Genomic DNA, 13887 nt, shown 5'->3' on the forward strand with positions numbered 1-13887 from the left:
GGGAGGGAAGTAAGCAGAAGCTTCTTGGCCTGCTAAAATTACAGAATTGAGGCACCTGACTACGTATTACCACATTTGACATAAGTCACAATTATTCCATACTCACATTGAAAAATTTTAAATGTTCTAATAATCTCAAAGGGCACAGAATAATCCACTAATGAGAAACCCCAGAGCTCTCACCAAGCATAAACTGCATTTAGTCCTCAAAGGACTTCAGGCCGCACTGAATAAGCAAATCTCAGAGCCTTCTATGAAAACAGCCAATGGCAATAGGTTTTAAAAAATCAAGAAAATTAAATTAATAAGTAGTTTTCAGAAATAGTCCTCCTTACCAGAGAACTGAGAGAATCTAGGTTATCTTCCTCTTGAGAAGCTCTAACATGGGATGGCTTTTTTTGAAGTTTTGCCCTTTCCAAAGCTTCTGTTAGGCTAGAGAAAAAAAAAAAAGTAATTTAAAATAATATTCACAGGGAACAGTTCCTATAATTTCCAGTGAGAAGTTAAGCAATCCTCATAAAATATGACAGAGGCCGGGTGTGGTGGCTCACGGCTGTGATCACAGCACTTTAGGAGGCCTAGGTTGGCAGATCACCTGAGGTCAGGAGTTAGAGACCAGCCTGGTCAACATGATAAAACTTCATTTCTACTAAAAATACAAAAATTAGCTGGATGTGGTGGTGCACACCTGTTATCCAAGCTACTCAGGAGGCTGAGGCAGGAGAATCGCTTGACCCTGGGAGGCAGAGGTTGCAGTGAGCTGAGATTGCACCATTGCACTCCAGCCTGGGTAACAGAGCGAGACTCTGTCTCAAAAAGTAAGTAAATAAATACATACATAAATAAATAAAACAGAATCACAGAACTTTAAGATAGTGACCAGGATGACACATTAAGAAAAGTACACAATTAGGAGCTGGTTTAGAGCTTTCATCACTTAACAGAGGACAAGTGGCTTCATGTTCTTAAGTTTTGATTTTTAGAACATAAAATGAGGGTAGTATTGGTAATTCCTTCCTCAAAGAAGACTCACTGTGAAAAGCTAAATAAATTTGATTATTGTTGTGTTCACAGTGCACTTTACAACCATCATCATCATCATCATCATTAACAATGTCCATGGGTCCCCATTTCTAGTTGCTTTTTAGAATAACCCAGAAAATAAATTCCATAGCCTCAAGATTCTGATTTAATATAGTTTGGGGTGTAAAAATTTGTATTTATTTTTAGAAGGTATCTCAATTGAGTCTGATCTAGTTATGAAATAAAGATCTCAAAGAATTTCTTCTAATTATGATGTTGAAAGTTGAAAAAAGTTGCTTAATGACACAGCTAGCATACATCATGGTTAGACTTTTCATGTAGCATTTCTGTCTCCAAGTCTAAATGTACTTTCTACTATATTAGGTGTTCTCAGCTTGAGGGCCTTAATTCTAAAGACATTTTAAAAATCCTATAGGGTTCATAAACATACAAATTTATTCAATCAGCAGTTTCTAAAAATGCAGTTCCCTTGTTAGCTGCAGGGGGAGCAGAATCCTCTTACTCACAAGACAGCTCTGCACATGAAGCACTTGTTTGTATAGAACTTTCCATCAGCACCACGGACTGGGTCACTCTCTCTAGGGCAGATGAGCTCATTGTTCCTTAAATAGTTTCGAAATTCACTGCATTCATCCTAGAAAATGAGAAAAGGAAAGTGAACGTGGCTTTGTCCCTTTTTTGGCTTAGTGATTTTTTCAAACTTGGTTTTAGAAAGTCCACAATTAGCTCTGTGCTCAGACTCACTGCACTTATCCTGGCAACAGAGGCCAAGGAACCCACAGGTTGCCTAAACTTTGCATCCTCCACTTCATTCTGAACCTCTCTGCACTGGTCCTGAAAATGTAGGGAAACATAAAACAACACTGGACAGACCTTCCTGTTTTCCTCCCCCTTTCATCCATCCTTCCTTTTCCCTATTTTCCACATGAAGAATGCTTTTGACAAAAGGACAATTGCTCAGGGATCTTACTCTATAAATGTGATTGTTACTGTTACAGAACTGAATGAAGATGTCTTCTCTGCAGTCTTGAAAATCAAATAGAAAAAAAAAGCATTACGCATGCACACTACTGATTTTTTAATGCTGATAAAATCATCTGGAGAAAACAGAAAAGAAGCTAAAAGGGAAGCTTAGTTTATATTGCCTGAATTATTAAAATAAATGTCAACAATCTACCCAAAGCCTTACTTTACACTTAAAATGTCAAACATAAGCATGCAGTTAAAGTGGTAAATAATTTTACCCTCTACTTTTCAATCCATGTTTTTCCCAAGGAGGAAAGACTAAAACAATAATTGACACATACTGTTAGAGAATTTTCCACAAAATCAAAAAAGGCATCAAACCCCAAATCCCCCAAAAAATCTTCCTATGATCCAAAGTGACAATATTAGCAAAATCAATTTTCTTTGGAGTTAAGAGATTAGTATCTGTATTATTCCCAAAACTGGAGAAGAATGCAAAATTCTGAGGGTGAAAAGTAAAAGAGTTATTTTGGTATCCTTTAAGAAATAACCTTTGCATCATTTGAGGCCTTGGCAGTTGATTTCTCTTCATTATTTTTTTTTCTTTCATTAGCTTCTCTATCACTGCAGAATAAAAAAAAAATAGGGTAATTTTTCTAGAGTTGTTACTGAGTTGTCTTTAATCACGCATTTCTTCAATTCCAAACATTGGCAAATCTAACACTATTTTCTTATACCTAAAAAAAAAAAAATCTAAGAATACATTTTTATAAGCTAATCAATTCTGATTGTTGGAATTTTCATAACAATATATTTGCAGAAATGCTATCAGCTTTCATAGATTTTGTTACTATACTCTTATTCGGAACAATATGAACCTACAAGGCCCTTATTTTTCTTACATAAAACAGACTTAAGACTCTCATCTTGAAAGTTATTATATTTCTCATGTTTACTTTTCTAATTAAATTATAACTAAACTCACACTTTTGTTTGTTATTTACATAAGTATAATGCTTTTAAGTTCATAAACCGTTTTTAAATGTCCTTGAATCTCCACAAAACTATATTGTTTCCTCAGGAGGAACTGAGGCTCTGCACGATGAACTGGCCTGTCCCAAGTTACTTAGCTGATAAGCTACCTCTTCCTACCCCAGAGGTTCAAGGTATGATTATGCTTCACAATATCAAAATTAAAAAAATCTTGTGAAAGTGCTTTGGAAACTGTCTCTTCAAAAGAGAGGAGCTATTTAATCATTAATGTGTGATGCCAAGTACCTTAGGTTTTAAAAGTAGCAAAAACTATTTTCTGGGAAACAGGTACAACTATGAAATTCATTGATAAACCTTTTTACGTACAAGATGCTCTGACACATAGCACATTTATTGACGTGCATCTTGCCATACGGGCCTCGAACAGGGTTATTTTCTCTGGTGCAGATAAGCTTCCCATTTCTCTGCATGCTTCGAAATTCACGACACTGATCCTACCAACAGTAGCAAAAAAAGATGTTACTGTGATGGCATAATATTTAAAACCTGAGAACATGATTGACTGATTAGACATAAACTCATAACACAGGAAACAAAAACAGAGAAAGTAAAATTTCAGAGAAGAAATACGTTTTAAAGGCACTTTATTCAAACTCTACCTAAGAATTTTGAATCTTCCCCATTGCATCTCTCTCAAATGATTGTCTTGCTCTAATGGAATTTCTCTACTGTCTAAAGCAGCCCATCCCTTTAAAAACTATATGTATATGTATATGTATATGTATATGTATATATGTATAAACATATGTGGTATTGTGAACACCATATATATATATGTATGATCTTGCTGTGTTGTCCAGCCTGGAGTGCAGTGGTTCAATCAGAGCTCATTGCAGCCTCCAGCTCCTGGGTTCAAGCAACACTCCCACCTCAGCCTCCTAAATAACTGGAACTACAGGCATGTGCCACCATGCCTGGCTAATATTTTCAAATTTTTTGTAGAGACGGGAGTCTCTCTGTGTTGCTCGGGTTGGTCTTGAACTCTCTGCCTCAAGTGATCCTCTCACATTGGCCTCCCAAAGCACTGAGATTACAGGCATATGCCCCAATGCCCTGCCTCACCTCTTTTTAATACAATTTTCTCTAAGGCAGAGACCTAAACCTGTCTTCCTGGAAGTGCACTCAGTATTCCACACATAAAAAGTCTACTTCAAAAGCCCTGGAATGAACTAAAAGATACTCTTCTGGCAAAACATACAAACATGTAAACTTTCAGCTTTATTCCTCAACAACAATTTACCAAGAAAAAGAAAAGTATTATTAATTGCTTGAGGTGCTTTGTCATGTGGTTTAATATATTTCCTTTAGTGGTCATAAAAATCGTATAAGATAAATATTCATCATCCCCATGTTACAGATGAGAAAAGTAAATCTCAGAGATATTAAATAAAGTCAGTGTTGAATTTGTGATCAGAAACCTGCTAACCACCAGACTATACGTTTTTACTTACTTGCTTTTACAAGGCAGAGAATAAAACTCCTATTTGTGGATGAGTATATACATAGCTGCCTTTTGTGCTCATTGAAACATAACAAGCTTGAAAAGAAGCCAATGGAACCAGGTCTACAGACAGAATCTAGACTGTGTTAAAATCTTCAGAGAGCTATAGAAGTCTCTGGAACTTCCTTTAAGCCCAAAGAGCCAAAGTGGAGATATGGGAACATTACCATAAAAAATACCACAGTAACCTAGATTGTGCTTGCCCTTCTTTCTTTAAATTGTGATGTCCATAAACAGTTCCAAGCCTCACTTTTAACTGTAGCATTAAAAAAAATTCTCTGGAATTAAATACCTATCAACATATTAAATGTCTCACAACCACCATTTTCACAAATGACTGGAAGTATTTTCTTTTCCAGGTGCTCACAATACCACGTATGTCTATAACAGCACTCATCTGCCTGTATTGCAACTCTGCAATTCAGCCTTTGGCTCTTCTATTCATTACTTATGTGTAGTTACTTCTCTTAAGTTTTTCTGAATTGTAAAATTGGAACAATACTACCCACTGCATAGATTTGGGAGAGGTTTAAATATAATTACTGGTAAACTTTATTTAACTGCATTTGTAGATAAAACTGTAGCTCTCTATTTGACTCTCTCTCTCTCCACCCCACCTCGGTATTTTCTTTTTTTTTTTTTTTTTTGTTTTGTTTTGTTTTGTTTTAAGACAGGTTCTCACACTGTTGCCCAGGCTGGAGTGCAATAGTGTGATCACAGCTCACTGCTGCCTGGAATTCCTGACCTCAAGTGATCCTCCCACCTTAACCTCCCAAGCAGCTAGAGTTACAGATATGAACCATCATGCCTGGCTATTTTTTTAAATTATTATTTGTAGAGACAGGGTCTCACTATGTTGCCCAAGCTGGTTTTGAACTCTTAGGCTCAAGCAATTCTCCTGCTCTGGCCTCCCAAAACACTGGAATTAAAAGAGTGAGTCCCCACACCCTGCATCAATATTTTTTTTTATTGTTGTTCTTGTTGTTTCGCTCAATATTTTCTACGTATGCATATATATATAGTATTTTTCTGTTCGAAATTTTAAAAATAAGTATCATAAAATTAAAAATTTACCAAGATTTTAAATAGATGCCATTTACAGATCATGTGAAGTTGTGCCATAAAGTATTTTCTCAAAGCCATTCATCTACCAAAATACACAACAGATATTCCCAAAATATTTTTAAATAATGATAATTAATATTAATGTTTCATTTTCTTTAGTCACTACAGGCTTAATGAAAAGTTGCCCTGCTAATAGAAAAAAATCTTCCTGGAGAAGTTTTACTATTTTGCTTTTCTAATGGGAGGTTATCAGTGGATTAAAAGAAACTGTGCTGTGTAATATTCTACGTGTTGGTGTTGTAGTGTAGAGTACTATTCATAAAGATCAAAATTAAACACTAGGTGGCAATGAAATGCCAGGTCAAGAATTTATCACCTCAAACTCCAAACTTTTGATACTAATTTTCTTTGTAAACTTTGGCATCTGATTGCTTGATATTTATTGTTTAAAAAATCCAGAAACAACTGGGTGTGGTGGCTCGTGTAATCCCAGCAGTTTGGGAGGCTGAGACAGGTGGATTGCATGTGCTCAGGAGTTTAAGACCAGCCGGAGCAGCAGCAAGACCCTATCACAAAGGAAAGAAAAAATTCAAAAATGAAATTAGCCGGGTAACTACAATAATTTGACAATTGCCACTGGCTCTACAATTCCATCAGAATCACTTTTGGGGAATTGAAGAGTATGCTATTTATTTGCAAGATGTGGCCATGACTTCATTGTTTACCATTATATCACCAATGATTGGGACAGAGTCAGCTTTTCATGAATATTTGTTGAATAAACATTCATGAACTAGCTGAATTTAGGTATTAGTGTGTCAACATCTATTACCTCCTTGTCATTGCTCTTTTCTCCTGTGTTGCTCCTGTTTTCATCCTCTTTCTTTTTTTTTTCAGCTGCTTCCCTTTCCCTGTGGAGGCGAAGAGGGGAATGAAACATTTCAATCAAAGTGAATAAACACCACATTAATTACTAGATCTCCTTCTAAAACAATTGTCGTTTTCCCAAACTGGTAAGAAATGATTATTATACTTTAAGACTCACAGTCAAAAAGTCATTTTGAAGAATACTCACAGTTTTTCCTTACACATAGCACACTTATTGCCATGTGTCTTGCCATCTGGACCCCGGACAGGGTCACTTTCTCGAGTGCAGATAAGTTTTCCATTTTTCATTTGGCTTCTAAACTCATCACATGTATCCTGCAAAAAATGGAAAGAGCATATTGCAAGTGCTGTTTTTACATAGTATTTGATTGGATTTGAGAATCAGAGAATTTCTTTCCAAGAGGCAGGCAGCCATGTAACCTTACTGTGGTAGGCAAAATAACGGCCCACAGAGAGAGACATCCATGTTCTAATTCCTGGAACCTCCAGATATGCTACTTTACATGGCAAGGAGGAATTATGGTGAGAATATGGAATTCAGATTGCTAATCAGCTGAATTTAAAATGGGGAAGTTACCCTGAATTATCCAAGTGAGACCCATGTAATCACAAAGGTTCTTATTCATGAAAGAGGGGGACGGGTGAGTCAGTGTGAGAATGACATAGCATGAGAAGTGCTTGACTGGCCATCACTGGCTTAAGGATGGCCACAAGCCAAGGGATACAGTTAGCTTCTAGAAGTTAGACAAAGCAAAGAAACAGATCCTCACTTAGAGCCTCCACAGAGAAATGCAGCAGTACTGACACCTTGGTTTTAGCACAATCAGACCCATTTAGAACTTATGGAACCCAGAAATACAAGATAATAAATTTGCGTTATTTCAAGCAACTGCTTGTAGTAACTTATAGCAGCAGCAAAATAATACAAAAACAAAAATAAATCCAATATATTCGCAAAACCTCATTTTCCCTATCTACGAAATAAGGTTAAAAGGCCATATTCAACCAGGCTATTGAGATAATTAAATAAACTATCATTTATAAAAGTTCCTTTTAAAGTGTCAGGCTTGACCTTAGGTTTCTTCACTGAACAAGTTATCAGTGATAGTCACTGATAACTGGGTGACTCATGGCTTTCTAAGGGCAAGCTCTAGCTTGATCATATTGACACCTTCTTCCATAGTTTTGATTTGCCAAAACTCAAATAATAACTCACCTTCCCTGATACTGATCCATTCTCATTTGATCTGGAACCGGAATAATCATTTTTTCTCTCTGCCTCTCTTTCCCTGGAGGAGAAAAATGTCAATAATCATCTTCTGAACACCTATTAACCCTGGATTATGCAGTAAGTGTTCTGTGCAAATGACAAGAAGTCAGCTTTCTTCAACTGTGCTGGCCAAGAATTGGAATGGCCATCACAAAGTCTTCCTAGGATTCTGGTACAATGAAGAACAAGGGTCTATCATGATAGCACTTAGAGTTCACAGAATTGTAATAGAAAATATAACAGGAATCAGCCACTTGGTTAGCTGCCCTTGCTGAAGCATATTGTTCCTTAGGGAATGCAAGAGAAAAATGTAATATTTGAAAATTAACAAAAAGAATAATTTTCATGGAAGGAGCCATAGCAAATGAGAAATAGCCATTCATTCAGGAGAAATGTGAGTATGTTTTAGACATGCCTGTTGAGAGAAATACTTACAGTTTTGCTTTACACATGGTACACTTATTGTTGTACGATTTGCCATCAGCATCACGTACAGGCTCACTCTCCCGTGTACAGCTGAGTCTTCCGTTTTTCATTTGTTCCCGATACTCAGCACATTGGTCCTGAAAACAGAGAAGAACAAAGGCCCCTTGGGTTATTTAGTCTACTGTATTCTTAGTAAATGTTTTTTACAATCTGAGTAAGAGAAGTTCTTTCACCTCTCTTTATAGGAAACATAAGATCTAGGTCTGCCATCCACAGAGAAAAAGGGACCAGAATCACCCATGTTCTAATTATAAGAGATGAACTGTCATGGCTACTACTGCTGCTTTTAAGGATCTACACAAGGAAATTATAAATATGACTGCATTTAATAACATATATCAAATGTCAGTAAACTGTAGTTGCCTCTTGGTACACCTGGGGGATTGGTTCCAGGATCAAAACCCATGCATACTCAAGTCTGTCAGTTGGTCTGTACAACCCACCTGTACAAAAAGTTTGCCCTCCATCTATGCAGGTTTCACATCCCACATATACTGTATTTTTTTATCTAAGTTTGGATGAAAAAAAGTTATGCACAAGTGGACCTGGGCAATTCAAACCCATGCTGTTGAAGGGTCAATTGTACAACCTGCAGGCAAAATCTTTCCTGCAGCCTGTTCTTACACATAAAGTTTTACTGAAACACATCCACACTCATTTATTCAGATACTATTTTTGGCTTCTTTCCCACGACAATGGTGAGTAAAATAGTTGCAGCAGACAACATATGACCCGCAATGCCCACAGTGCTTAAAATATTTATTATCTGGCCTTATACAGAAAAAAAAATGTGCAGATCTCTGGTGCAGACAGAAGAGAGAGAAAAATGCTGGAGGAAAACTCAAAGCTCTGTAAAATATCAAGGAAGGTAGGTTTGATCAAGTTATGGACAGACAAAATGTCTATCAGACAAGTCTAATCAATAGGACCATTCCTCAAAAGGGGAACTCAGCCTCCTAAAGCAAAAAAGACGGGGAAAAAACACAGCAGCCAGAGTTTATCAAAGGTAAATATTGGGCCTTTGTCAGATCTGGAACTGAAGACACGGTTTTGATATTCTAAGATTGTAAAAATTAAATAAGGTGACCGCAACTTTATGAAACAGTGTTCAGAGACCCAAGGAGTGACCTTATATGCAACATTACCATGCTGACACTTTAAAATGTCTCAAGAAACATGCTAAACCTTTGCCTAAATGATTTTCTTTTATCCCTGTAAGAGTACTGCTAAACCAGGGAAAGCAGAATTCAGTGAGCAGAAGTAATTTCCTCAATGTCTCCCAAGTCGAGGTGGTAGGGGCAGGATCATATCCCAACCTAACTCCAAAGCCTGTGTTCTTTTGTCCTATCATGCTGCCTTGGATCAATAGGAAAGATACGTCCAAAAAGTGGGTCTGTTCAAGGCAAGAAAGAATAATGAAAGAAAATGAAGAGCATGTGATGCTGATGAGAACAATGATTGACACAATGTCTAGATTACCACAGAGGGCTCCGGAGACTGGGAAAATGTCATTACATATTGTTAATTATTTCGAAATGTAAAAAAGTCAAAATAAACCCCAGAGCAATGAAAATGTGCTGATATCTTACTCTGCAACCTTAAGGAGAAACTTCTCTATTCTCCCAAGGACTCAGCTCTGCATAAAATCGCCTTTACCATAGACTATATATATATGTTATGTCATAGTCCTACTGTCAAGGAGTTAAGCCCACTCCAGTTATTGAAATTAGAAGTTGCTCTCACCTGAGTGCCCCCTCCTCCACTGCCACTGGAACCGTATCCTGCAGCATTTCTCTGATCTTCCTCTTCTTTCTTCTTTCTTTCCTCATCTTCTTTCTGGCTGGAAATTAGAAAGTGGGAGGTAGGAAATAATAGATTACAGAGAGTGGTGTGCATTTCTATGAGTTTCTCATTATATGAACAAATCACATATGTATAGAATTATCAAGTATTAATTTAACATCTATTATGCTATAGGCTTCTCTGAAAATAAAAATATGAATTATATGGAGTCCTTTGCCAGGAAGGACTCCCATTACAGTAAAAGAACACCACATATACATCACAAACAAAATGAGATGAGTAAAAATGGGTGTGGTGGCTCACACCTGTAATCCTAGCACTTTGGGAGGCCCAGGCCGGTAAATCCCTGAGGTCAGGTGTTCGAGACCAGTCTGGCCAACAGTGCAAATTTCCATTTTGCACAGTATTTTTGCCACTTACTGTCCTTTCTGAACAAGTTTTGCAGCTTCCCATTACATATAGAATTGACCTCAAAATCTTTGGTGCACATTCAAGGTTGATAAAGTTGGTAAGTTCTGACTAAACAAAATGACTTGCTTTTTACTGTACATACTACCGTTTTCGTAATTTTATATCTTTACCTGTGCTGTTCTCTTCTCCTCTCATCACTTTCTGTCATGTCCACGTTTCACCTGAATTATAAGGTCCAGTTCCAACCCACCATAAAACTTTCTATTAACTGTCCCTTTCTTGAAGTACCATAACATACTACAGACAAATTTTTCATTTAACAATTCCTCCTTTATATTATATTATCTTATGTCCATATCTAATCTCAGTGGACTATATGATTTCTGAGAAGATCATCTATTTCATTCACCTTTGTGTAATCATTATACATATTGTACATTGTAGATGTTCAGTAAATGCTATTGAGTGACTTAAATATTCTACATGTACTTACAAACTTTGTGTAAAGACCTACTTTTCATTTCCTGAAAACGTGTTATTTTCAACAATATAGGTAAGGACTTTGACATTAAAATCTGTGTGTTTTCTTTCCAATGTGAATTGAGAGATAATCCAGAGAAAGGATCCACTTGATAGCAAATAACTTAAGAATTTTATCTAGAAAGTGTAATTGACCAGTAGGCTCTACCCCAGAACTAACAGAGAATGTAGTAACTTAGTCATATATTTTTAATTCCTGGAACTGTGAATACTGGCCATTATAAAGAAAGAACTATTTCAAATCCTTTATAGATAACCTTTTGTTTCTTTTACATGTAAGGAAAGGACAAACACAATGTATATTATCTGGCTCATTGCTTTCCCAATTTCGCCATCCCACAGTAGGAGTTTTTTTTGTGCACTCACAAGACTGCCTTACACATGGCACACTTGTTGCCATGAGTCTTGCCATCTGGGCCACGCACAGGATCATTTTCTCTCGTGCAGAAAAGTTTTCCATCGTGCAAAAGACTCCGAAATTCATTGCATGTCTCCTATAAGGAAGAGAAAAGGAAAAAGCTTGAGCTTCTTCTTAGAAGTTAATTTATTGAGTTCCTACTAAGTGCGTTATGGGAAAAAAGAGAAAATAACCTGAGGATTTTTGTTTTTGTTTCTGGCAATTATAGAGTTTAATTTCTATTTAGCGCACAGGGCTTAAGAAGAAGCCTCTATTTCTTTTTCCTTGACAGCCCCAAAGTCCAGACTAAACCTGCAACCATACACAAGACTCTTAATAAACTGGGTTCTCTGATGACTGGGCACAATCCTTGTTCAGGGATACATGAGGAAGTGAGAGAGAATAAGCAATCACTGAAGATCAAAAAGTTACTAATGGCAATTAAAATCGAGTTTGTATTTTATTCTGAATTCTTTAGTTCAAATTGAAATTCATGAGGATGAAAGAGAATTTTTCTCCTACCTCCGCTTAAACGTTCATTGCCAGGTCCCCTAACTGTCATGTTTAGCAAAAGAAAAATGATATGAGAAGAGAGTTTGTCTATATCAGTAATGTGAAAACAGAAATTATCTCATACTGAAGAATTTTCTCTTGTAGATGTTGAAGGGTAAATCTATTTTTCGTATGAACTGCTATTATTTTTAAATTTAGAATTTCGACTGTGAAATGCAACTGTAAACAAGCCAAACATACAGAATTCCAGGGCGATACTTCTTTAGAGGTTATTTTAGTATCAATAGTCTTCGATGGGGGCAGGGAAATGACCACAACTTGAAATAACCTACCTGGAGCCAGCCTTTTGGAACCCAAGGAAATATATGGGGATGCTGCTTTTTAATCTTTTCCCCAAATGCCGGGACTAAAATATAACCAGAGGTAAAGCAAGGAACACATGGATTGACCAAATGTGGTAATCCAAAACACATAGCGTGCTAGAAAGAATGTATCAGGAACTCTAGGTTTGAATTCTATTCTTTCCAGAAATTTGAAATATGAAGATATGGGTACTGATACTTATCCTCCCATTAACTTTATAAGCAAGTTCATGGTTATCTCTGAATTTTAAATCCTAATATATGGGAACAGAACAAATCAGGGGTTTGCAAACTGTGACCTGTGAGCAAAATCTGACCAGCCATCTCTTTTTATAAATAAAATTGTATTGGCATCAGCCATGCCCATATGTGTCTATGATTGTTTTAGAGCCACACAGCCAAGTTGAGTAATTGCGACAGAGATTACATGGCCACAAAGACGGAAATATCTGCTACCTGTTCTGTTAAGAAAAAGTTTCTCAACTTCTGAACTAAATGAACCTCTAGTTCCCTCACAGCTGGGGGCTTCAGTAATTCCGTAGTTATTTTTACAGAGATACTGCAAAACCTTATCCTTTCATTGCAATATAAACATTCCAGGATCACTACCATTCCAGCTTCTCTTTTAGTTTTTGGTCTGGGTTTAGCGCCTTCTTTTTCTTTTGCTTCTTGCTGGCTGTAAGAGAAGGGAGGACAAAACAATCATTCCTAGCACCCAATACATAATATTCTAAAGGAGAAATGTCTGCATAAAAATGGTCCATTACTGCGCACGCTCTCTCTCTCTCTCTCTCTCTCTCTCTCTCGACGGAGTTTTGCTGTTGGCCTGGCTGGAGTGCAATGGCGCGATCTCGGCTCACTGCAACTTCCACGTCCCAGGTTCAAGAGATTCTCCTGCCTCAGCCTCCCGAGCAGCTGGGATTACAGGCATGTGCCGCTACACCTGGCTAATTTTTTGGTATTTTTAGTAGAAACGGGGTTTCTCCATGTTGGTCAGGTTGGTCTCAAACTCCTGACCTCAGGTGATCCGTCCGCTTCAGCCTCCCAAAGTGCTAGGATTACAGGCGTGAGCCACCACGCCTGACTTTTTTTTTTTTTTTTTTTTTTTGACGGAGTCTCGTTCTGTCACACAGGCTGGAGTGCAGTGGTGCGATCTTGGCTCACTGCAACCTCTGCCTCCAGGGTTCAAGCAATTCTCCTGCCTTAGTCTCCTGAGTAGCTGAGATTACAGGCGCATGCCACCACGCCCGGCAGGTTCATTATTTCTATACCTCCACCAACTTGGCTTTCGAGTAGAAAGGTAAATATACACCTTTCTATACCATGTTCTTGTTAATGTGTTTAAAGAATAAGACACACATGCCATAGCAAACCAATGAATAAATTTTTACTACATATTTCTTTTGAAAAATAAAGATGTTGTTCTTTTCCCCAGAAAGCGTCTAAGATATCAATTAGATGTTAATACATTTTCAATTTATTAGCACCTCAGGATTACACTTTTGGATTATTTGATAGTGACCTATGCTTGCAGAGAACAGAAGTCCTAGTCCTTTTATGCCATTAGCTCCAGGGTAATTATGCTTTT

The 13887-nt window shown here is 37.2% G+C and overlaps 1 protein-coding gene across 2 annotated transcripts in view; it reads right to left on the reverse strand.

Moving 5' to 3' along the window:
- SPINK5 (serine peptidase inhibitor Kazal type 5) overlaps window positions 1–13887 on the reverse strand; it is a 68472-nt gene that overhangs the window by 9595 nt on the left and 44990 nt on the right. Inside the window, exons 20-31 of one of the 2 annotated variants that reach the window (XM_032250297.1) lie at window positions 12909–12975; window positions 11394–11521; window positions 10017–10113; window positions 8223–8350; window positions 7734–7806; window positions 6705–6832; window positions 6462–6540; window positions 3370–3497; window positions 2562–2634; window positions 1789–1878; window positions 1551–1678; window positions 336–432 (exon numbers count right to left, since the gene is read on the reverse strand). In XM_032250297.1, coding sequence (XP_032106188.1) covers window positions 336–432; window positions 1551–1678; window positions 1789–1878; window positions 2562–2634; window positions 3370–3497; window positions 6462–6540; window positions 6705–6832; window positions 7734–7806; window positions 8223–8350; window positions 10017–10113; window positions 11394–11521; window positions 12909–12975 — 1216 coding nt within the window. The remainder of the gene's footprint in view (window positions 1–335; window positions 433–1550; window positions 1679–1788; window positions 1879–2561; window positions 2635–3369; window positions 3498–6461; window positions 6541–6704; window positions 6833–7733; window positions 7807–8222; window positions 8351–10016; window positions 10114–11393; window positions 11522–12908; window positions 12976–13887) is intronic. The other variant, XM_032250298.1, reaches the window with a different exon arrangement.

Source organism: Sapajus apella, unplaced genomic scaffold (assembly GCF_009761245.1).
Source record: "Sapajus apella isolate SASKATOON/1434 unplaced genomic scaffold, GSC_monkey_1.0 scaffold71, whole genome shotgun sequence".
In the NCBI taxonomy this organism is placed as follows: Eukaryota; Metazoa; Chordata; class Mammalia; order Primates; family Cebidae; genus Sapajus; species Sapajus apella.